The sequence below is a fragment of the Microtus oregoni genome, unplaced genomic scaffold (genome assembly GCF_018167655.1).
Source record: "Microtus oregoni isolate MIOR12 unplaced genomic scaffold, Mior012 000024F_ref0000369, whole genome shotgun sequence".
Classification (NCBI taxonomy): domain Eukaryota; kingdom Metazoa; phylum Chordata; class Mammalia; order Rodentia; family Cricetidae; genus Microtus; species Microtus oregoni.
Window position 1 is genome coordinate 36653642 of NW_024543083.1, and position 25583 is coordinate 36679224.

The window sequence follows — 25583 nt, forward strand, 5'->3', positions numbered from 1 at the left end:
TGACCCTTTATTGGGATCGTTTAAGACCTTTAGAAAAGAAAGATATTTATATTACAATTCATAACAGTGGCAAAATTGCAGTAATAAAGTAACAACGAAAATAATTTTCTGGTTGGGGTTTGCCACAGTTTGAGGTATTGTATTAAAGGGTGTCAGATTTAGGAAGGTGGAAAACCACTGTTATATGGTATGAATGATAGAGGTGAAATTCGTGAGCCAGTAATTTCATCAAAGTAGAGGTGACATTGAAAAATAGACTACATGGAATGATTTTTTTTGTCCAGATTTCTTTAGATAGTCTGTAGTGTCCTCGAACTTGCTCAATAGACCAGGATGGCCTCAAACTCAGATGTGCCTGCCTCTACTAAGTGCTGGGATTAAAGGCTCGTGTCACCACTGACCACCAGAATGGTTTCTTAGAGCTTTAATATAAACGGCTAACTTTTATATTAATTTTATTACTCCTACTCTCTTCTGTGTTGACTAATTACCAAACTTTTAAAGCCGAAGACAATACAATATTATGTATATGTATATTAGTTGTGTGAGCAGTTGTTCTACCATACGCATGTTAATTTATTTATAAAATTTCTTTTTATAACATATTGGCTTTTTTAAAAAGGAACTTTTCTTGTTCCATAGGATCTACCTCAGACCCTGGAAGTAGAAGCAGTTCTGAATTGTTTTGTTCCTTAATTAGGTCATCTGTTGACTCACAACAACAATCCAAATCCAAAAATTCATTGTATATTGATGAAGGTAATCTATAATTTTAGTCCTCTTTATAATGGTACCCTCTGTTTAATATGTAAGGGGAAATGACTTTTTCATCAATATTTGTTAATTTTGGAAACAGTGAATAGATCATAGCTAACATGACAATATTGCTGAACTAAAATATTAAACATAGTTTCAACTACACTGTTATTAGGGTTGAGGATACATTTGAAATATGTTAGTAGTCTGGGTTTTGTTTTGCTTTGTTTTTTTTACCCATGACAGGTTTCTCTGTATAAAAAGTCCTGGCTGTCCTAGAACTTGCTCTGTTGAGTAGACTGGCCTCGAACTCACAGAGACTCACCTGCTTCTGGTTCCTGAGTGTTGAGATTAAAAGTGTACACCACTATGCCCAGCAGTTTGTTCTTATCTCTTAATACACCTTCTTAGGATCAACTGTTTCTAGAAATGAAGTGACTCATTTAAAGCCTTGCCTATCTTCCTTTCTTTAAAACACACTACCTTTCCTTGTTTCCTAGATATCATTCTCCTTTCATGTATTTATTTCCTTCATCTGTGCAAGTTAATTACCTGGAAATCCTTCTAGTTCCTCCAGTTCAATGGTCTGGCTGACTGCTCTTCACCTCTTAAACTGAAACCTTTTCTCCCGCTGTACTCACTCACTCTCTTAGGTTAGGTTAAGTGTCCCTGAAGTGGTTTTGGTTATTTGCCTGTATTTTCTATAAGTTCCTAGTGCTTCTACAGTGCTTTGTATTCAGTAGATTCAGTAAACTAAATGAAAATATAGTGTTCTAAGTCTCTAGGATGACTGCTTATGACATGGATTCAGTTATAAGCTAAAACACACAGTACAATCTACAGTTGCATACTACAGGTTACATATATACTCACACAGAAAGTGACCTGAGTGGGTATTTGCCACATCTGATTCTCGCACTGAGTGTTGTTTTGTGAGCATAGGCAGCATGACCTGCCTCTCTCAAGAATTCATTCATCATGGGCCGGAGAGATGGCTCAGAGATTAAGAGCACTGACTGTTCTTCCAGAGGTTATTTAGAATTATTATTTAATTTTTATATCTCTTTATACTAATTTCTAATTTAATCACATTATGGGAAAGAAAATAATCCATGTGATACTGACTAGTCTTAGCTACCAATGCCAGATTACTGAGACAGGAATCTGTGGAGGTCGAGAAGAGGAGCAAAAACATTATTCAGAGCCAATGAGTTTACAGTGCTTTCAAGCAGACTTGCAAAGGGATCATGTGATCAGTTAGACTAGAACTTTGTATTGTTTTTAGAAGATGCATTCATATTTAATGTTCTTGAACAGCCTTTTCTAATTAAGGACAATTTTTCATAGTTGCAGAAGACCCTGCAAAATCACTAACAGAGCTGTCTCCAGACTTTGGACATTCATCACCTCCACCACAACCTCCTTCCATGAACTCCTTATCCAGCGAGAACAGATTGCACTCTCTACCGTTCAGCCTGACCAAGATGCCCAATACTAACGGCAGCATTGCTCACAGCCCACTGTCATTGTCAGTGCAGTGTGTGATGGGCGAGCTGAACAGCTTGCCTGTCCAGAAGAGTCCACCTTTGCCCATCTCTTCTGGTAATGCATACGGCCTAGAGGTGGGCTCACTGGCTGAAGTGAAAAAGAATCCCCCGTTCTATGGGGTTATCCGTTGGATTGGCCAGCCGCCTGGGCTCAGTGACGTGCTAGCTGGGCTGGAACTGGTAATTTGTTTTGGCTTGAAATCTACAACTTTTCTTCATGGGTTTTAAAACTACGTTTTCCTCTATTAGATAATTTCTTGGGAAGTTATTTTTTCTCAAAAAAAATTCAGTAGTAGAGGAAATATAGTATTGCTTACCTTCACCCTTTGCCATCGCTAAGGCTTCTCACCCACTTATTCCTCATGTTTGTTTGTAATCAAGGAATAGATTGATTTTTAGGCTAGAACATGTAGTCTCCACATACAAACAGAATGCAGCAAAGAAAGCAGTTCAGTGACCAGTTCTCCTTCTTATTCTTTAGCCTCCTCCCATTGCAGTCAGTTCAGGGATGTGACTGACTTTAAAATTAATCATGTTTGGAGTCTTTGGGAGAGGGGAAGGTTTTATTTTTGGCTCTAAAAAAAGTATATTGTGTGATATTTCATAACCAGGAGGGAGAATTTGAATAAATTTAGCTATTGCCTAAATATAGTTTTTAACTTTTTTTCACTTGTCTTCTTGCTGTTGAGGAACTAGGTAATTTATCTACTCCTGCCCCTTGATTTTAATACTTTTGAAATGGCTCAGGGAAACTCAGTAAACCAAGGAAGTTCTAAGCATGTATTTTGAAAGGAAATGCATCAAATACTTCCCGGAGGGCTAAAGAATTATTTTCTTAAACCACCAGCTGAGGGCCAAAGCACCAGTTAGTCAGTCCCTTTTCCTTCTTGCTGATCTGTTCAGAAAAGATTTGAAAGAGAAATTCAGAAAAAGTGAAAACTCCATAGCTCTTCCCGGTGTAACACATACCAAAACCTTTCTTTTTCAGGAGGATGAATGTGCGGGCTGTACAGATGGCACGTTCAGGGGCACGCGCTATTTCACCTGCGACGTGAAGAAGGCTCTGTTTGTGAAATTGAAGAGCTGCAGACCGGACTCTAGGTTTGAGTTTCTGGAGCCTGTTTATAATCAGATTGAAAGGTGTAATTCTTTAGGTAATTGGATACTTTTCATTTATTTACCCATCTGGAATGACTGTTTCTTGCTACATTTTAGCATCTGAGGGTGACAGTGTTTAAATGTTTTATTTACTTGCCAGTGTTCATCAAGTTTCGAAGTTGGTAAAGATTCTTAGTTGGTGCATAAGAGAGTTGTCCTAAGAGGAGATATGTTGAAAGAAGAGTTAGGAAAAGTGTTTAGGGTCTAAAGACTGAAAGGTGGTGTTTTTTCTTCTCTTTTATTGATTATAGACATTAAATTTTTGGCAGTGTGGGTGGTAGAAATGAAAATGTGGTCCCTTTAGCAATAACTTCCCCCTCCGCATCTTTTTAAGTACCTCATTTCGGATGTCCTTATGAAGAAATCTGATACAGTCTGGGGATGCAGTTGGCTTGACAGATGGAGGACAATTCTTCTCATTGTCACTAGCTTGCTGATGCTGGCCTTTCCCTTAACAATACTGAGAGTCAAGCAGGGGGAAATAGGGAAAACATCTTTATGAAAAACATTTTTCTTAATGTTGAAGAGTATTTTGGAAACTTGTTTTCTTTTTATACTTGAAAATGAAACATTTTGGACAAGTAACAAAATATTCTTTGACAGATGCTTAATTGACTTAATTTTCTAAACTCTATATGACAGGAATGATGTTGAAAGTGAATAATTGAATTTTTATAAGTCCAGATAAATATCAGTAAACTAAAGTAAAAAAATGCAGAAGATGCCAAAATATACTTTAAATGATATATATATATATACATGCATATGAATATATACTGTCATGATTTAAAAGATTATTTTTATTTTTTATCTTTTCAGTATTTGGAGGCTACTTAAGTGAAGTAGTAGAAGAAAATACTCCACCAAAGACGGAAAAAGAAGGTTTAGAGATAATGATTGGAAAGAAGAAAGGCATCCAGGGCTATTACAATTCTTGTTACTTGGACTCAACTTTATTCAGGTAAGTTCCTATTTTCTGCAGTAAGTGTAAATAGTGCTGTGTGGGGGAGAGGGGAGACAGGTATGTGTGTGTGTGTATATGGAAGAAGGTGCCAGTTGCCTTTGAGTAGAGAAACTGACAGAGTTAGGAAAGATCATGAGATTTGGTCCTTAGTGACTAAAGAATTTCATATCCTATTCCTAGATCCAAAGCACTAATATAAAAATACTGCAGTGAATAATGAGTGAACAGATACTCTGAGGACATCTGCCTCCAGTGTAGATGATGGCACGTGTGCCAAGTAACCTGCAGCAAGCTATTGGCATTGCGTGCTGCGTGGGTTCTGGAATCTCGAGATGATCATAAAAATTCTTAATATTAAAAATTACTTTCCATGGGATCACTGTTGCCCTCCTTTGTGTAGTTTTCCCTAAAGTGGATCAAGTTGAACAGCAAGGATCATTAGGCTATGAAGATTGCATCTATAGCCGTAAGGGTTGTGCACTGCCAGTGAAGTGGATCTGCCACTCGGTAGGCTGTGCCACAAGAGTTAGGAAGTTAGTGTGGAAGTTAGAATTTTAAAGGAGAGAGCACAATAAAGGTGGGTCTTGTCGTTGCTGGAATACTTTTGATTAAACAAACAAGCAAGCATTACTATAATATTCCTTAGATTTGCTGATAAAAATTTATTTTAACTAAATTTATTTTCTTTGATACCAGCAAATTTTTATTGCTAATCACTCACAAGTTATTATAAGGAAATGCCTATCTGATGATAATGAAATGAAGTTGTCCTGACTAGTCTGATCTGGTCTTGACCAGTCTCTGACTTTCTCCCTATGTTGTCTGTGTGTGTGTGACCGATTTCTAGGCCTCTCTTGGTTTATGTAAACAAGCTTCTTTCATAATGTTCTCTGGCGTGTTTTCAACCTTCACGTGTATGGTGCAGTCTTGGTGTTTCTGGTCCGGATCTGCAGGGTCTCCGGGTACTGAGCACAGGGCCTGTGTGGTCTGTCCATGAGTTCTTAGGCCAGTGGTTCCCTACACTTTATCCCTTTGCCTCTTCCTACTCCTTTAAGAATCTTTCTCAAATTTTATTCTTTTTATAACATGAGGAAAATATTCTTTTATTTTGCAGCTTATTTGCTTTTAGTTCTGTCCTGGATACTGTGTTGCTCAGACCCAAGGAAAAGAATGATGTGGAGTATTATAGTGAGACCCAGGAGCTACTGAGGACAGCAATAGTCAATCCTCTGAGAATGTAAGTAGAAGACATGTGTTTTGTCTTTAGTTGGTGTTCTGTTTACTGTTTTCTTGTATAGTAATTAATTTATGCTCTGTACTCATGTAGTAAAAAAAAAAGAAGTTAGTTCTCATGAAATACTGACTTTTTAAAACCTTTGTTTTTTGTCCTCTGTTTATGTGTGTTTTAGTCTGGGCAGTGCATTCATGCACTACAAATTTATCCCTTTGCCTCTTTGTCTAGTACATGACATTGCACTAGAAACAAGTGAGGTATATTAAAGTGACATGGTGTTTTGTTTATTTAAAAGAATTTCTTTAGGTCTTCTTTTACTCCTTTACTAAGGTAGTTGTAAATGTGCAGAAGACCATGTAAGAAGACTTTGATACATGATGCTGATGTGTGATGACTTCACAAGGCGTTTATGTGATGAAGAGTTAGATTATCCAGTGATCAGGAAACAGATAGCTCAGGGACATAGAGAACAAACTATGCAATTTAAAGTCCAACTGTGATCAATTTAAACTTTGTGGTACACTTTTCTTAACAGTGAAAATAAAAATTAACGTAATATATTTAAAAATAACAAAATATGAAACTATAAGGAGTATTCCAAACGACGTACTGTGTCACATAGCTAAGAAAGTAAATTAAAAGTGAAACAAATTTCTCTAGATACTTGTTTGCCTTACTTTTCTAATCATCTTATCCTTTAATTATGTGCTTTGATTTTAATATTAATTATTTTGTCTTACACAAATTTTAAACTCTCAGATTTTTCTTTCCCTATGTAAATGACACTAGAACAGCACAGGTCAAATCTTAACTACAAGGCATATTATCACAACCTTCCTTCTTTTTAAAATACTGTCAATCCATCAGTAAACGTTTTTTGCATACGATTGCCCAACTAGTCCAGAATCATAGTTATTCTAATTTTGTCACCAGTCTATAGAAAACACTTGTTGCATGGCCTATGAGACCAAGGTGCGTCTTGTCAGGCATGGTGGGATATACCTGTAATCCCAGCACTTGATAGCTCAAGAGGCTAAGGCAAGATCAGTAGTTCAGAAATTTGAGATATATTTCTTGTGTCTGCAAATGTCATATCTGTTGTTTGGACAGAGGTTTCGCATTATGTAATGGAAGCACCCACAGGTAGAGATCCTGTTTTGTTTATTTGGTTTTTTGTTGTTGTTAGGTTTCTTTAATCTCCTTTTGTATTTTTGGTGCCCTACATATAGCATTACACAAGTGGTAGGTGTTTAGTGTTTGCTGACTGCAAAGAGCTACCAATTAGGTGGATGGTCGCTCTAAAAAGCGGGTACACAGTATGATTAGCTGTCTCTGACTTGTTCTTGTAAGCCCATGGTCTCCTATAGTCAAACAAAGAGAATGTCATAATTATGTTGACTGTTTGATTTCAGACTTTAGATTTTTAGTATCTCATCAGTTCCCTTTTCCATGTCTCTTATCCTGTGTATAAGAAGGGCTCTCTCAAATTTGGATATCCTATTTTATAAAATAAGTATTTTAATATAATAAGCAAATGCCATTTAAAAATTGCTTCACCCAGGCTTCATAAAAAGTTCAGAATTGTATTAGTACATGGTAGTTATTTTTAAGGTGTTTAATAGTATCTGGAAACAATTCTGATTCTCAGACTTTCACTTTTCAAACTTCTGTAAGAAGCCTACAGTTGTTTCTTAAAAATAAATGCCTTGTCTCTTGTTTTTTTTAACATGTTACAATTGTATGAAAAGTACTTGATTATTAAGATGTGCCATATGACTCACTGTGCCAGTGTCAGTTAATTCACTTTTATCAACAGATATGGATATGTGTGTGCCACAAAAACTATGAAACTGAGGAAAATACTTGAAAAAGTTCCTGCTGCATCAGGATTTACATCTGAAGAAAAAGGTGACCCTTTTAATTTATAATATATGCATTGAAAATAACTTGAAAGTTTATCATCTAGTAATATGCTAAATTATTTCCTGAAATATACCAATTTAGTTTAGAGGATTAAATTTAAGTTAGATTCATTTGAGAGGGCTAGGAGTATACTCAGTGGTGGAGTATGTAAGAGGCCTTGGGTTTGATTCCCAGCACTGCAAAAATATGAAAAGTTTCTTTTCTATGTGACATGCATATTTCTCCTGATTTTGTGATTCTTCTGAAGTGATGTGATGTGGAAGAAGTCTTTAAGAGGCCAGCCGGCTGGCTCTACAGAAGATGACCAAGTAAAGAGCTGTCCTTGTCCCCAGCAGGGCTGTTCGGAGCTGCTTCTCTTCCTGTGATAGGGAGAGTCCCCAGCACTCAGTTTCTCACTGTGCTCCCTGTTGAAAGGGGCTGTGGAGCAGTTGGCCGGCACTTCTGTCTGCTCACAACTGAAGAATTTGCTCAGATTCAACTCCTGAATTAGTTTGTTAACAGTATACTATAACCAGCTGTGGCATTTATACACATGGCTATTACTAAAATAGAAGAAAAAATAGGGCATATACCAGGGATATTCTACTGAACCTCCCAAAAGACATAAAAATGATTTCACTGTGTGTGAATGAGTATATTCTGTTAAATAGGGCATCATGACAACAAATGGAAAAGTAATGTTTTATTATAAGTTTTCCCTTGTCAGGAGAACCTGAAATAACTAAACTTTTAATTAATATGTCTCTCTTAAAGAATAGAATGGTTTTTAAATTTTCTCTGTGATTCACTTGGGTTTTTTTGTTTTGTTTTGTTTTGCTTTGTTTTCTCCTAGATCCTGAAGAATTTCTAAATATCCTGTTTCATGATATTTTAAGGGTTGAGCCATTGTTAAAAATAAGGTAGGTCTCAAGCTGTCTAGAAGCATTTCAGAAGCAGACCTTCTTTTACACTGCCATTGCCCAGTAGCTAAATGTTGCTAGCATAGATGTGGGTTTCACTAGCTGCTGTCCTCTCTCTGAGCTACACTTAACTTCCAGGGCACAAGTGAACTGTCCTTTTAATTAGCCCTAGTGACAGATGTGCCCACAATTTAATTACTTATGAAATTGCATGTTAATATTTTTGAAAGTTCAGTTAGTGAACTTTTAAAAGGAATCTTATTCTAACTGAATTTAAAAAAAGAAAAAAAAACAGTGAGAGCATTGTTTTTGGCTTCCCATAACTTACAGTTAGCCTTAAGTTAGTTCTTTCGTTCTCAGTTTAGATCTTCCTTCTCCCCATGTTGAAAGAATACCTGAGTTTACTGTGATACAGTTCTTAGTGAGATGTTTGAAATGTCTGTGCTTCCCAGGTCATTTGAATGGTGGGCCCCTCTTGATTTCAGTCTTGGTTTCTCTGGTGGAAATTTTAGGAGTGTGCTGCCTACTTTCTTAAGAACCCACACTGATGAGTTCTCTTTCCTCTTGTGTCTAAGCAATGCAGTTTGAACCAGGGTTAAACTGATTGTGGGAGCAAGGAAAGTATCACAGTTAAAGTTTGGTTCTCTTCAGAAATCTCTAACTAGTGAACTGGCATGATGCATAATCATGGGGTGTACATACTTATTAGCAAGTCCAAGTTGGGAATCGCTTTCTATGTACCTAGAAAATCCAGAGAATTATCTACAAAGATTTAAGAAAAGAATTTATTATAGTCTAGCCATGTAAAAATTAATCATGGAAAATCAACATTTTTTTATTCCTTCAAGCATATAGAAAAAGGAATATTTTATGTTTTAGGAAAGAAAAATAAGCAATCATTGTTTTCAAAGATAGAGTTAAAAAAAGATTTACACTGAGCTACAAGGCAGATTTGATTAATCAGTGAGAAAGAGTAAATAATTAAATATGTGAATTTTTTGGTTTGTTTTATTCTTTTAATGATTTTTACATTCCAACTACAGTTTCCCCTCCTTCCTCTCTTCCTAGTCCTTCCCTCCCACCTTCTCCCTCTCCCCCCATCCTCTCCTCCTTCATTTCTATTCAGAAGAGGGCAGGCCTCCCATGGATATAAAGCAAACATGGATATAAAGCAAACATGAGGCTCAGAGTGTGAGGTACAGTCCATCTTGGTGCAGTTGTAGTGGGACTGTACCTCAGCCGGTGTCCCTGCTTCTGCAAGGGAAGCAGATGGAGATGAATGCAGGTGCTCAGCTCACTTTCTCCTTCTCATTCTGGGGCCCAAACTTGTGAAATTGTGCTGCCCACATTTAGGGTGGATCTTCTCACCTCAACCCAATCAGAAAACTTTTTTACAGTTATGTTTAGAGGTTTATCTCATAGATGATTCCAGATCCTGTCAAGCTAACAATATTAACATCACAAGACCACTTATTGTCAACTTGATACCCAAATATATCATTTAAAAATACATTTAATTTTATTTTTAATTGTGTGTATGAATTCAGTGCCAACAGAGGCCAGAAGAGGATGTCAGATTTCCTTAAGCTGGAGTTACAGGCAGTTGCAAACTACCTGTTTTGGGTTCTGGGGACTGAGCTTTGGTCCTCTGTAAGGGCAGTGTGCTGTCTTAACCTCTTGATAGCTGAGACATTTCCTACCACTTTTGGTTATGAGCCTTAGTTTTTATTTTTTTAATGGCTGAACTCTCTCTCTCTCTCTCTCTCTCTCTCTCTCTCTCTCTCTCTCTTAGGCCCCAAGTTTTTTGAGACAGGATTTCTTTGTGTAACAGTCTTGGCTACTAGCTGTCCTGGAATTCACTTTGTAGACGAGACTGACTTCAAACTCACAGAGATCCGCTTGCCTCTGTCTCCTGAGTGCTCAAATTAAGTGCATGCTTCACCACACCCGACTTAAACATATGATTTTAAAGCTATTACTTTCTACTCTTTGTCCCGATAGGTTCTTGGTCATCTTTAATGCAGAATACATTCATTCTAACTTCAGAAGTTTCCATAATTTTTAATGTTCCAACACTGTTCAAAAATAGTCTTTTTAACCATGAGTTCCTGAAAAACCAATAAACAAGTTTTGTACTTCCAGCTTACAGTGGCACAGGGTTGGTTCTCATCCCAAAAGGAAGGAGTTGGGGGCAGAGCAAGCAAAGAAAGGCCAGAGCAAAGCAAGAGTCACAGAGCATCAAGGCAGGGCGACCCCGGCTCCTTGTGGCTGGGCAGTGACGTCACAAGCTTCACACACTCATCATGGAGCTGCAGGATTTTGGAATGAGTATAGGACCTCAGGACTCACCTATTATGGTCCAAACCACACCAATCCGTGAATGTTTTTATATTCATGTTTGTAAAATGTCAATATCCACTTTTAAAAATTTACCAAATTTGTATTCTTGTGCCCTTGGATTGTCCCTGGTGGAAAATACAACCCAACTAGCATGGCTTGGTACAGTTTCACAACTTGGTTATGATTCTGTAGGTTTCCAAACTTCTAAAACACTAGCCGTGGGGTTATTTCATTATTTTTATCATTGCCTAAAATTTTCATAATCCCCATATTGTATATTGAGTATGTTTCCCCTGTACCTCCATCCCTCTGTCCCTTTCCATGTCTCCCTCCTCATAGTTCCTTTGTTCCTTAGGCAGCATCACGTCTACTTTCATGTCATATACAAATTAATGCTTTTTGTCTCTCTGTAGACGATCGAGGAACCATAAATGAGAGAAAACATACATTGTTTCTCTTTATGGGACTGATTTAATTTGTTTAGTATGTTTATTTCCAGTTAATCCATTTTTTATGACTGAAGACTTTATTCTTTACGGTTAAAAGGACTCCCCTGTGCATATGATTTGAGGAGTGATTTTTGTTGTTTTGTTTTTCGTTTTAGGTTTGGTTTGCTTTTTTGAGACAGGTTTCTCTATATAGTCCTGACTGTCCTGAAACTTGCTTTGTAGACCAGGCTGGCCTCGAACTTACAGAGATCCACCTGCCTCTTTCTCCTGAGTGCTGGGATTAAAAGTGTGCACCACCATGCCTGGCCCTGGAAGTAAGGTTTGAGTGGCTGTTGTTCCTCCCAGTTTTCTGCTACAGTGTTAGGACACTATGTATCTCTTCCTCCATTAACTAGCTGCCATGCCTCCTCCTGGCCATCCTTGATTTTTCTGGGTGTGATTTTTTTTTACCTCCATTATTTTTGTTTTCTCTTCTATGCTATTTTTAACTATGAATTTTTTCTATGATTTTTTTCTATGACTTTTTCTATGATTTTTTGTAGTCATCAACAACCAATTAAAATGTTAATCCAGAATAACTGCTAGTTTCTTGAATTATAATCTGTTCTTATTAGCTTTGAGTTCTCAAGAGTGCTGTAGCTAGTTACCAGATTTTATGTTTTGTAAATTCAGGACATAATTTGCTTGGGGCAGCTGAAGATCACAATAGGCTGCTCCCTGAATCACAGAAGTTTTGTGATTAAAAACTGCTGACAGTTTTTTTTTTCTAAAACTCTTGAAATCTAGACATACATTTAAATAATCTGATTCTAAACCCAGACACTTGGCTAAAAAAGATAAGCGGTAAGCTGAAAGATGAAAAACAATTTTCTCAGTAGAGTTAGTTTTAATGGTTACTAGTAAGCTGGTAAGGGAAGGGAGATGTTGGACCCTCATGTTTCACTGTGACCATTTACCTGGTGTTTGTCAAGTTGGTGGGTGAGCATCTAAAGAGCTGCTGGTAGCTGAAAGCCTAGAGGATAGTTGTTAGGGTTCCTGGGAGTCACACCTTGCCCTGCTTTGACTTGCTAGGAAAGTATCCCTCCCTCTCCCTCTCTCCCTCCCTCTCTCCCTCCCTCCCTCCCTCCCTCTCTCCCTCTCTCCCTCCCTCTCCTCTCTCCCTCCTCCCTCCCAGGGCTTTTATTTTAGGAAGTAAAGAAGTTTGATTTAGAAGGTCTAAGAGTCTGTCACTGAGGCATTGTAGCATTTGTTCTAGTCAGTAAAAGCAGTGCTCACAACTGTCTGTAACTTCAGTTCCTGGTGACCTGACATCCGTGGTAAAACACCAGTGTACATAAAATAAAAATTAATTTTTTTAAAGTAGCTGCTACTTTCTAGATTTGGAGGGAGAAGAACTGATTATTGTTCATATAGTGTTTCTTGTCCTGAATATTATTCTACATTTTTCTTGTGATGGCAAGAGAACTTTCGAATAATTTATAAAGAAGGCAGAAGAACTAATTTATGAGGTCTTCTGCATAAGCACATTTAACTATCTCATCCGAATCATTGTCTTTCACCTGGTGTGTGGACAATCCAAAGCTGGACACGAGCATTATGATGCTGTGTCCTCAGGTCTGTCAGACGCTTCATACTCGATTCAGGCATTTGGTAAGTGGCTTATATGCAATTCTTCCTGTGTGCTCCCAGATCAGCAGGTCAGAAAGTCCAAGACTGCGACTTCTATCAGATCTTTGTGGAAAAAAATGAAAAAGTTGGAGTTCCTACAATTCAACAGTTACTAGAATGGTCTTTTATCAACACCAACCTGAAATTTGCAGAGGTTAGTGATTCTAACTGGACTTGTACTGCTACTTTATTTTGTTTCTTATCAATGCTAGATATTAAACTCAGGCCTTTTGTACACACTACCCCAAGTGCTGCCCCACTGAACCACACCTAGCTGTCACTGTGCTTTAACCAAGAATAGTTTGAAGAAAGAGTTAAGAAGACACTTTTTTTTAAAAACAAAAAGGTATTCTAACTTTGTTCTTTTTAAAGATAGCCGCTTAGCTTAAGATGGAATGTTTTGGATTTAGGTTGCAAAGGGAACAAAAGCTAATTTTTAAGTTAAAGTAGCTTAATGCAAAGATATGTGTGCATACATGTTTATGTTTTCAGTTGTCATTTTTCCCATGCATAGTATCTAAACATGTCAAAGGTAATGTTATTTTTTCTCCCTCTGCTAAGAGATAAAATACCAATAAATTCTTGTGTATGGGTTTGCTAATGAATGCAATAGAAACGTCTCTTTGACTGTCAGAATGTGTGATCTCTGCAGTGCATGCCGTGGTCTGTTTTATCATGTTCGTCTCCGGGGAAGTCTGGAAAATCTGTAGCTTATTGCTGCTCTGCATCCACACTGCACATTCACAAGTGGGCTCTGCTTCATGGGCCAACAGCCCTGCTGAAACCACTACTGGGTTTCATAGGGAAACTCGTTAGTACAGGGGTTAGGACTCAAGGCTTTGGACATGCTAAGTAAGCGCTATATTGAGCTAAGTCCCCAGCTCCTTAGGACTTTGGTTTCTAAAACTATGTGTCTTTTTTTTTAGGCACCATCATGCTTGATTATTCAGATGCCTCGGTTTGGAAAAGACTTCAAAATGTTCGAAAAAATTTTCCCTTCTCTAGAATTAAATATAACGGATTTGCTTGAAGACAGTAAGTATATAGTCCGTTCTTTGATTTTTGTTTTGTTTTGTTTTGTTTTAGAAATAGTTGGCCTGGACTTTTCATTAGTTATGAGTATAGTACTTCTGACAGGTAATTCAGTAGTTGAAGAGCTTAGACATACTAACTTAATAATTTGACTGCTACAATTTATTCTAAAAAAAAAAAGAGGTAAAAATAAATAATTTAAATGCAAATTTACTTACTATCTGACAAGAAATTAGAGACAAGAAATGTTAATAAGGGGGAAGTGGTTAATTGGATTATATGTCTAAACAATAGACCTACGTGAAAACAGTGTGTGGTAGTTATAGTGGAAGGGAAAGCATCGAGAGGCTAGATGAGAGAAGCTTGAGACACACGTGTACCTGGGTGCACATACTTATATAAATATTCAGACGTAAAATTGTTACAGAAAGTTCATAATGGCAGTGATTGTTACTTACTGACATAAGATCATATGTGCTATTAGTCTTCAATACTTACTTTATATCTTTGAACATTTCATGACCAGAAGAACAATTCTAGAATAGGTTAACAAAAATGGTTATATGAAAAAAAAGTCCTTAAAAATACTTCAGATACAAAAAAAAATCCAAATGAAATTTTAAGAGGGTCAGAGAGGACTAGGCCTTTCTTCTCCCCAACCCCCAAGCATTCTTGTTTTCAAAGTATAGCTTTTATTTTTAAGGACAGAATGTCGTTTTTAAAAAGGCTTCTTCCTTCCCTCTTTGCTTAGCTCCCAGGGAGTGTCGCATCTGTGGAGGACTTGCGATGTTTGAGTGTAGAGATTGCTATGAAGACCCCGACATCACAGCAGGGAAGATCAAGCAGTTCTGTAAGACCTGCTGCACTCAGGTAATCCACACTCACTGCACCAGTCAGAGTCAAAGGGCATTTTAAACATTCACAGTAAATGTTATTGCTCATGTCTCTTCTGCCGGTGTGTGTGTGTGTGTGTGTGTGTGTGTGTGTGTGTGTGTGTGTAGAACTTGGCTGGGCTGGTCAATGAAAGTGATTAGAGTCTGCCCTTGAAACATGGCATTTAGCTCACTTGTGGTATTTTCTTCATGGTCCATTTTAGGTTCACCTCCATCCGAAGAGAATGAATCATACCTATCACCCAGTATCACTTCCCAAAAACTTGCCTGACTGGGACTGGAGACACGGCTGCATCCCCTGCCAGAAGATGGAGTTATTTGCTGTTCTCTGCATAGAAACGAGCCACTATGTTGCTTTTGTGAAGTATGGGAAGGATGATTCAGCCTGGCTCTTCTTTGACAGCATGGCTGATCGAGATGGTATTTAAAACTCATCTTTTGGAGGGAGATGCTTCCTAGTGAGAGCACATGTTTGTGGTAATAGGGTATTTTGTGAGCAGATTCTTGAAAGGATACCACAGTGGGACGGACTTCAATCTTCAAAGGGTATTACTAATTCTGCTCCTCAAACTAAGGAGCAATAATGTTGTGCCATCTTGGTCCTTACGTGGATTTGTTAAAGAATCCTAGCCATAATCCCAGACTTGGGAAGTAGAGGATTGTGAATCAGAGGTCAGTTTGTATTGCATAGTGAGAACCTGTTTCAATTTGTCCAACCTCAAAAGAAAACAAAGATCCTAAAATTTATTTAGAGCTGATTTTACCATCTTCTTCCTTGCATTTTTATATACAGTAGAGTAGCCATTTATTGAGGACATAAATGCCAAACTCTGTGGGAATACTTAGGTCATGGAAATCATGCCTGTTTTTCTATTGTCTAAGCTAACGTTAAAGGTGGTGAAGGTTGCATGGTTTGAATTTACCTCAGTCTTCCTGATCTCATGCGTTTTATTTCAGGAAGAAACCTTTTCTCATTGAGATGTTTTTAGGAAGCTTAGTCATTACTTAGTACACACTTGAGTGACAGGGGTCTTGGTAGTAAGGTACTTGTCACAGTACCTGTCCATACCCCATTTACTCTACAGCTCTTCTTCCAAGCCCTAGTTCCCCAGGTCTTCAGGTGTGACACTTTAATAACCAGAGGCACCGAGTGACGGCTTCTTGACCAGAGGCCCAAGCTGTAGACCAACAGTTCTTCATTTCTGCATAGCTCTGATGCCTGATGGCACAGCCCACCCCTGTGTGTGCTTCACTCAGCATTAGCAGCATAACTTTTGGGAACGCATCTGGGAGAGCAAATCTGATCATCAGAGCACGTGCGCGTTCTGATGATTAGTATCTAAAACAGCCGTGCTAGAGGTATGCAAGTATGTTCTTAAAACATAGGGAAACAGTAGCGCTCACAATTGGCTTCTTGTGGAAAAGTGTCAGACTGTTAGTGTCTGGGAAGGACAGAAAAGTCTGAGGGGCCTAGAGCAGCAGCCTGCAAATCGGGACTGCAGCTTTTCCTAAGTGCATGTCCTTTTACCAGGTTTTTTTTTTTTTTTTCACTTTTCTCTGCTTGAGCCCTCTCAGAAGCCAATAAAAGGAGACCGTAATTCTAGAAACTGAAAGTCAAACAAAGTTTTGTTGTTTGTTTGTTTTGTTTTGTTTTTGATTCTGGGAGTCAGTCTTCACTAAATTCTAGGATAGTAAAATTGTTCTGGTGGGACAGGCTGCCAAGAGGACTTAGAAGTTTGCTGCCCTAATGAGAGCTCTCTCTCTCTCCCTAGGGGATCAGAATGGCTTCAACATTCCACAAGTGACACCCTGCCCTGAAGTGGGAGAGTACTTGAAGATGTCTCTGGAGGAGCTGCACTCCTTGGATTCCAGAAGGATTCGAGGCTGTGCACGCAGACTTCTTTGTGATGCGTACATGTGCATGTACCAGAGTCCAACCATGAGCTTGTACAAATAACATGTCATCTGAAAGGGGCAGAGGCCAAGCACAAAGCTTAACACCATGTGTCTTCCAGCTGGCACCCATTATGGGCAATGGGTGTCTTTTGTGTTGATGGCCCTTTAGCAAAGGATTCCTGTGTTTTTAAACAAATTATTTTTGTGTTCTTGAAGTATTTAATAAGCATTTTGCACTCTAGGAAGTATGTTTTGTTGGTTTTTTAAAAGTTTTAATGAAGTTTAGTTTAAATTAAGTTAAGTTTTGTTTTTTTAAGTTTATTGAGTTTATTGCATTGATAATATAATATTTTTGGAAAGATACAATTTTAATTGTTACGTCTAAAATCTTTTAGTCCATTGAGGATGTAAGTAAATATTTCTTCTTATGGACCAAGGATATTAAATCGTTTTTCTTTTTTGAGTGCCTTGAGGAAGAAATAATATGGTTTTACTGAGTCTGCTGGTGGGTGGCCTTAAATGGCATTACTTTATCCTCAAGAGTACCGCAGGGTCCTGGCCACTCTCCTGGGAGTGCTGACAGTTTAGTATCATCCGATTTGAGTTCTCATTTTCTTCCCAACGGATTTGAGGGAGAAGGGCTTTGATGTAGGGATTGTCCTTCCAGGCACCGTAGGCCTCTGCACAGTTCTCTTGTGCTTTTAAATACTGCTTATGTTCACTAATTATTCATTCTAAAGGGATTATGCAGGAGATGCAACTGTCTTTGGTTTTATATTATGAAATAGCCTTGTATTGTGGGATGTTAACTCTGGAGAGTCGCCCTCATACTCAAAGTATTCATTAAAAACAATCCCCTGATACTCCCTAGGGGGTGTGTGGCTATTATCAGGCTGACCCAAAGGAACACATTTTGTATTCCATTTCCTTTACTGGTATCTTGTTAAAAATTTTTTGCCTGAAGAATATTGTTTTGTTTGTGAAAACATGAATAACATTGTATAAAACAGTCCCTTTCTGTCCGAATGCTCCAATGTAGCCTTAATTTTGTTAGAGACGATTGAAGTGCTGTTATGGAAATAAATGTACCATTACTATTTCTGTATCAGTAAAACGCAGTTTTATGGTTCTTTCTCTTTGAAAAAAAAATTTCTGCCTTCCCCCAGCCTCCCATTTCCCTCCCCCTCCTCTCCCCCTCCCCCCACTCCTCCTCCCCCACTCCTCTCCCCCTCCTCCCACTCCTCTCCCCCTCCTCCCACTCCTCTCCCCCTCCCTCTCCAGTACAAAGAGCAGTCAGGGTTCCCTGCCCTGTGGAAAGTCCAAAGTCCTCCCCCCTCCATCCAGGTCTAGGAAGGTGAGCATCCAAACTGGCTAGGCTCCCACAAAGCCAGAACATGAAGTAGGATCAAAACCCAGTGCCATTGTTTTTGGCTTCTCAGCAGCCCTCATTGTCCGCCATATTCAGAGAGTCAGGTTTTATCCCATGCTTTTTCAGTCCCAGTCCAGCTAGACTTGGTGAGCTCCCAAAACGGGGTGAAAACTATTATGTCAGAAGGAGAAGGGGGAAATGTGGGTACAACAGACACTGGTCGTGTGCATCGTTTTCAGAAGGACGTAACTGTACAAAGCAGAATCTAGGAGGAGGATGAAGTAAAAATACAGTTATAATAGGATGTACACATTGCTTACACTTAGAAAACCCAACAGATAAAATGTATAGATAGAAATAGAGAAGAAATACACAAGAAATTTACAAATTTGATCTAAAACATACATGGAATAGTCCATCTTATACTGCCCCCCTTTCCTTCCCTGAGACAGGTCTATGTAGCCCAGGCTAGCCTTGAACTTGAAGAAACTGCCTGCTTTTTAGTCTTCCTGGTGCTGTGATTACATTTGCCCCAAGTTCTAGATTTCTTTTGCTTTTTAGTAGAACACATACAAAAAATTAATCCAGTCTGTGTTTTCAAAGGACATTCTAGGACAATTTATAAAAGTGGAAATTTTCTAGGACATATTTCCTGATCATAGCTTATGATAGAAGAAGGGGGATGGGAGAAACAAACAGTAAAAAGAGACTCCATTCAAAGCCATTTAATTACTTGGAAATTACAAGGAATGATACAAAGCAGTCTTTTACTAAAATGTAAATGAACCTAAAATTACCAACCTCACAGAAAGCAATAATGGAGGAAACTCCATACAAAACATACGCGATGCTTTATCCTTATTGGAAATTCATAGCCTTAAATTATCCCTATTGGGAACTCAGAGCCTTAAATGTTTTATTTTTTAAAAGAATATAGAGAAAAATAAAATTCAATTTAAAGAGTTATAACACCACCAAAATTAAACAAGCAAAATATTGGAAGAGAAAATAAAGATCTAAATTAACAAATAGGAGGTGAGGAGGAAAGCAGGAAGGGCAGGTCGGCTGACATGTAAGAATGCCCGCACACAGGTGAAGACCCAACAAGTTTCTGAAGGCTCAAAAACCGCACAAAGAAAGAACCAGAGTCTGATAATGTGATGGAGAAGGCGCAGGGCCACAGGGCAGGCAAGAGAAACATAGAGTGGGCTGTGGTTGTCCCTTGTCCACGCTTCCCTGTCCCAGAAGAGGGCTCTCTCTTGTTGGCTTTGTTCAAAAATGCGGAAATAATAAATAATATTTTCAACACAGATTATACAAAATTACTTGGTCTAGACACTTTAAAAACAATCAAGAATGAGACTTAACTGCCCAGATGAAGGCATGTGACATCTACAGGCAATTCAGTGACTCCTCATGGACTGGGACTTTGCTCTGAAGTATATTGATGGGTGTTATGGAATATTAGGTGAAGATGTGTTACATTTGTTTGTGCTGTGGAGCATTTGTTTAATGATGCAAAGATATGTTGCATTCTCTTACACTGTGTTTGTTTCACTCTGTGAAGCTGTGTTACTGTGCCTGCCTGAAACACCTGATTGTCTAATAAAGAACTGAACGGGCCAATAGCAAGGAAAGAGAAAGGATACGTGGGGCTGGAAGGCAGACAGAGAGTAAATAGGAAGAGAAATGGGAAGAGAAGATCAAGGAACAAGAGTAGGAGAGAAGACATTGGGGGCCAGTCACCTAGCTACACAGCAAGCCACAGAGTAAGAGGTAAAGAAAGGCATATAGAATAGAGAAAGATAAAAGTCCAGGAGCAAAAGGTAGATGGGATAATTCAAGTTAAGAAAAGTTGACTAGAAATAAGCTAAGCTAAGACCAGGCATGTGTAAGAAAGAATAAGCTTCTGAGCATTTATTTGGGGGCTGGGTCGTGGGCCCCGAAAGAACAAAGAGAAAGAAACAGCTACAGAGGGAAATTATTATTAGCAAAATCTACTTGTGTCAATAAGGGAATACTAATATTCCAAATTTTAAAAATTTACCTGAATGCTGGTGTGCCGGCATGAGTTTATCTGTTCCACTTGTGTTTAGGTGTTATTGGAGGTCAGAAGAGGGCATAGGGTCCCCCAGAACTGGAGTTACAAGCAGCTGAGAGTGACATGTGGGTGCTGGGAACCAAACCCAGGTCCTTCGTGGTAACAGTAAACTCACTTAACCACTGAGCCATCTGTCCATCCCTCATATCCCAATTTATGTTGTTTGGTTTCTCTAGACAGGGTTTCTCTGTGTAACAGCCCTGGCTGTCCTGGAACTAGCTCTGTAGACCAGGCTGGCCTCAAACTTACAGAGATCTGCCTGCTTCTGCCTCCCAAGTGCTGAGATTAGAGGTATGTGCCACCCCCTGCCCGGCCTTGAGCTTTTCTTTTCCCCTCATCTCCCAATTTTGATGGGAATTCTATGGCTATATAAATGAATGTGCATCAGTGACAGATCATGTTAGCAAATTACTTTCAATTAGTTTAGAAAGATCAAAATTCTTCATATTGTAACTTCAACTTTTCTGTAAGTTTGACAGTTTCAATTCTTTTTAATTAAGAAATTACAGAGAAGTGAAAAGACTTCCTGCCAATTTACTTTAGCAATGCTAGTATCAGATAAATAGTTAATGTTTTAATGCATAGACTATTTTGTTACTAAGAATAAAAAGCTAACAAATTCAAACAAGGAACTGCAATGACAAATAGGCCAAAAAAGGTACTTTAGCAGTAGTCAAGATAATGCAATTTAATGCAACATTAAATTAAAATGTTAATCAAATATCATAAAGGACCTACCAGAATTATGAATTTTTCAAAGCCAGTATGGGTTATTTGGGGCATGTTGGCCGAGTGTTCTCGCACTTTGATGGAATATGGCTAAGCCCTCTGATTTTCTGGTGTGAACTTGGCAAATCCATAAAAAAATAACCATTCATCTTGACCCAGACATTCTACTCTGTAGGATCTATTTATTAGAGAAGGAAATAGAAACAAGAATATTTATTCCATCTTTGTTTTTAGTAGCATAAAACCAACATTTAGAATGACAGCTAACTATTACGATAATGAATGAACTCTAACTATGCCATAGATAAGAATGTAACTATTACTGGAAGTCTATACCAGCTGACTAACAAGAATTCCATATATTTGTATGTGGGTCTATATGTACAGGTTTGTGCATGTGTTCCCCTCAAAAGGGGAAGAAAAATATGCAGAGAAATAGATACAATAGAATCCTCTTGCTTAAAAATAGTATATATGTGTGTATATATATTTATATATGCTTACATAAATGCATAGAAAAATTTAAAAGGAATCCACATAGGCTGTTCCATCGATTAGGGTGAAAAGTTTATACAAAGACAGAAGAAGAGAATTCATTTGGATGGTATTGTACCATCTTGACTAATTTCTATCACTCTATGCGACAACTTGTACCTGGATCGCGGAAACTCTGCCCATTTGGTTAAACTAATTAAGGAAGAACACTACTGTGAAAACAGTGGGAAGTATCATCTGTAGATCAACTGCCAAGCTCCAACGTAGAAGATGAAATCTGAGAAAACCAGCAGTTGGAAGCAGGACAAGTAACTAACAAGCTCAGAGAAAAACATGTGAGGATGGAGATCAAATGCACGGGTGAAGACCAGCGTGCCAAAATCAAGAGAGATGGCTGTCTTAGCTAGGGTTTCTAGTATTGTGAAGAACACCATGGCCACATCTCTTACAGAGGAAAACATTTAATTGGGCAGCTTCCAGTTTTAGAGGTTCAGTCCATTATCATCATGGTGGGACAAGGGCATGCAGGCAGACATGGTGCTGGAGAAGGAAGTGCTGGAGAAGGAGCTGAGAGTTCATACATCTTGACAAGCAGGCAGAAGAAAATGGTCTGAGCGTCACACTGAGTGAAGCGTGAGCAAAGGAGACCTCAAAGCCCACTCCCACACTGACAGACTTCCTCTAACGAGGCCATGCCTACTCCAACAAAACCACATTTCCTAACAGTGCCACTCCCTTTGGAGGGACATTTTCTCTCAAACCATCACACTGGCTAAGAATGGATAAGGACTTAGAGCAGGGCTTGCTTGTTGTGTGCAAGTCCGGGTCCTGCTCCAGTAGTCCAGATTTTTCTAGAACTTACTATATACTCTGGAGGAGCCTTGAAATTGTGATCTTCCTGCCTCAACTTCCTGACTGCTAGAATTAAAAAGTGTGTGTATGACTCAGGAGTTGATTGTTTTATTGACCTAGTTTTTCTAGCTTGTTTACACTGTATTGTTACTGGTTTATTACATTTACCATTGGGCAACCTCATGCATGTATATAAGGCATTCTGAGAATTCTCAATCTCTACCCTTTTTTTTCTCGTGCTAACCTTTGTCTATCCCCACCCTTCCTCCTTACAAATTGCTTTCCCCCATTCTTATTTGTTTTGTCTTTGTGACTTACTGATTTAACCAGGGTTATCTGTGTGATTGTGGTTTTGGAGCTATCCATTGGAGCCTGGTGGGCTCTGCAGTGGGTATAAAATGGAAAAATGATGACGTCGCCTCTCTCAGAACCCTTCATTACCCAGTAGTTCAGTAGGGAGGAGGTAGGGCTCCGAGAACTCTTTGATCCATGATTGACTCTTAAAAAGCCCAATTTTGTGTGGGCCCAGTGCAGACACCTGCAGCTCCAATGAGCTCATGTTTGCAATGGCTGTATCATGTCCTGTGCCAGGGATCAGCTTTGACAAGGATACCAGTTACCAGAGTAGGAGCATGGGCATTAGAAACTTAAGTAAAGAGAACGAAGAGCACAAGTAAAAATAATAAAACAGAAGCACAGTATAGTATCGAGAGGGAGTTCCAGTGACTACTGAAATTGCCTGTGGTTGATTTTCCATACACTTTTATACCCCAATACAACAGAGGGGAGAAGGCAAAAGATGCTTTAACAAGATGCAAGGGACAACTCGAACAGTTATTTGCTTCAATACTTTGAGACATCAAGCCATTAATCAAGGCATCAAGAGGAAGTCATTCTGTTTAGGCAGTGAGCCCACCTCTAGACCAAGTATCCTGTAGGCAGCCACTCCATAGGTCAAACCTCCTAATTCAAAAGAAGGAGCAGAAGTATGCTTGAATTCTCTGACCTCCTGTCAGGGTGTAGACGATCTACCTGCAAGGCCCATCTTAATGTCCAAAACACCAAGTAACCACACCCTAGGTGAGGGTGGGTAGCTACACTTGGGGTCAACAACTTTGAGCAAGGTCAGTTCCCTGACCTTCAGACAAGGTGGAACAGACTCACATTTTTGGGGCAGACCTCCACAGCCCTGAAGATAACATTTTACAGCTCTTACATTCTTTTAGCTCCTTCTTCCACAATGTTCTTTGAGCTGTAGAGGGTTGATTAAGAACACTCATCCCTCACTTATTCTCAGTACCTTGTGTAGCTACTTAGTCTCTGAATTTACCACCATTGGTTGCTAAGATAAATTCCCTTGGTTAATGATGAAAAGTATTTTCCTATGTGTATAAACATAAATATTTGGAAAGCTGCTTGGTCTACGTCATCTAGCTAAAGCACAGTAGTACATTCTTTCCTAGGATCTATGGATGTTAAATCTCATCAGAGAGTAATTGGTGGCTATCATTACAGCTATACCACTATTGTACCAATGGGTTCATCTTTCCCGACAGGTCGGCATTGTAGTTCGTAGAGTTCATAGTGGCATAAGACTGTTGAGTTGTCCTCACCACAACTGCCTCAGAAGCCTGCATATATCTCCTGGCACTATGAAAGCTAGCCAATGGCAGGGAGCTTCTAGCTCAGATATAGATATCTCAATATCTTGCATCTAAAGTGTATGATGTCTTCAGTAATAGGGTTTTTAAAAAAGATTATTTTATTTATTATGTATACAGTGTTCTGTCTGTATGTTTGCCTGCATGCCCAAAGGGGGTGTCAGATCTCATTATAGATGGTTGTGAGCCACCATGTGGTTGCTGGAACTCAGGGCCTCTTGAAGAGCAGTCAATGTTCTTAATTTCTGAACCATCTCTCCTGTTCCAGTAATAGGGTATTATTACCTAGTTTTGATGGGAAACCAAGAGAATTGACAAGAGTCTATATTATTTTTGTGGGCTTCTGGTACCTCCCTGGCCAACAATTCATAAGGAGGTGTCTCATGACTGGCACTGGCTGGGATTTTTGTTTGATGGCTTCTAGGATCAGTGTTATTCAGCAAAGCAGGCTATCTCTCCTCTAGATCTTCTTTTTAAAACATTATATTGATTTATGTTGTGTGCATGTGCTCACACATACAGGACAAGGAAACATTTTTGTGGGAGTCGGTTCTGTTTTCACCATGTGTATCCCAGGGATTTAACTCATGTTATCGGGATTGATGCAAGTGCCTTTACCCTTCAAGTCATCTCACCAGCCCCCTCCTTTCCCCTTTTAACATGCATGCACACAGCACACACACACACACACACACACACACACACACACACACACACTTGGTTTTTCAAGACAGGGTACCCTGGCTGGTCTGGGACTCACTTTTGTAGACCTCAAAATCTCTGAAATCTCCCTGCCTCTGCCTCCCAAGTGCTGGGACTAAAGGCATGCACCACCACTCTTAAAATACTTATATTTTTTTAATTCGCTTGCCAAAGTAGTGGGTTTTTTTTTTTTTTTGTCTTTTTCAGGCACCTTTGTTTTGGTTAACCTTTATTCCTGCCTCCTGGTTTCTTGCATCCTCTCACCTTGTGCACTAGTTTATACACGTGGGAGATGGGTGTGCAGTGTTGGTGCAATTATAGTGGAGAATATGGACAGTATGGCGTTGCTGAGAGGGACCCTGAGGGACTCCTCCTAGATAACGCTTGTAAATTCACTCTGTTAGAAGCTTCTGGTTCCTGCACAAATGGTACAAAAAGAAAAAGGAAAGAGAAAAAAAAAAGATAGTAAGTACAAATATTTATATACATAGAATTCTAGAGCCTGGTGTGATGATGCATGCATTCAGTCCCAGGGTGTGGAGGCAGAGGCAGGCGGCTCTGTGTGAGGTCAGCTAGCTTAGTTTACGTAGAGAGCTTCAAGTCACCAGAGCTCCATAGTGAGATCTTGACTCAAAAACAAACCAAACCAAAACAACAGACAAAGCAATAAAAACATGATATTAGTAAGAGATGTTCCCATGGAATAATAATCCTATCAGCACTAACACTAGGACTAATTAAGTTTTCCTGAGCTCTAACATGGCCGTGTTAAAATACACTAAGGATTTCAATGTATCATTTCCTTTAAGCTTCCCTGAAGCCTACGTAGTAGAAGACGTTATCCACACTTTCTATGCAATGGAACTGAAGTTTACAGAGGTCACAGTAATAATCTCAAAGTTACAAAGGTAAAAC

The 25583-nt window shown here is 38.9% G+C and overlaps 1 protein-coding gene and 2 long non-coding RNA genes across 3 annotated transcripts in view; 1 reads left to right on the plus strand and 2 right to left on the minus strand.

The window, feature by feature from the left end:
* Positions 1 to 17822, plus strand: part of LOC121462256 (ubiquitin carboxyl-terminal hydrolase CYLD-like) — a 48687-nt gene extending 30865 nt beyond the window's left edge. Inside the window, exons 6-16 of the mRNA XM_041673758.1 lie at positions 2104 to 2483; positions 3292 to 3457; positions 4281 to 4422; positions 5540 to 5662; positions 7476 to 7567; positions 8415 to 8481; positions 12960 to 13092; positions 13865 to 13973; positions 14722 to 14840; positions 15067 to 15283; positions 16636 to 17822. Coding sequence (XP_041529692.1) covers positions 2104 to 2483; positions 3292 to 3457; positions 4281 to 4422; positions 5540 to 5662; positions 7476 to 7567; positions 8415 to 8481; positions 12960 to 13092; positions 13865 to 13973; positions 14722 to 14840; positions 15067 to 15283; positions 16636 to 16820 — 1733 coding nt within the window. The 3' untranslated portion in view covers positions 16821 to 17822. The remainder of the gene's footprint in view (positions 1 to 2103; positions 2484 to 3291; positions 3458 to 4280; positions 4423 to 5539; positions 5663 to 7475; positions 7568 to 8414; positions 8482 to 12959; positions 13093 to 13864; positions 13974 to 14721; positions 14841 to 15066; positions 15284 to 16635) is intronic.
* LOC121462259 lies at positions 3262 to 12992 on the minus strand. The gene is made up of 3 exons (XR_005976288.1): positions 12830 to 12992; positions 3799 to 3921; positions 3262 to 3421 (listed from the first exon to the last, which is right to left on the minus strand). It is a non-coding gene; the product is annotated as an uncharacterized LOC121462259 (long non-coding RNA).
* Positions 17823 to 18372: 550 nt separating the features above from the next.
* Positions 18373 to 25043, minus strand: LOC121462263. The gene is made up of 3 exons (XR_005976293.1): positions 24933 to 25043; positions 20968 to 21136; positions 18373 to 18393 (listed from the first exon to the last, which is right to left on the minus strand). It is a non-coding gene; the product is annotated as an uncharacterized LOC121462263 (long non-coding RNA).
* Positions 25044 to 25583: the final 540 nt, after the last annotated feature.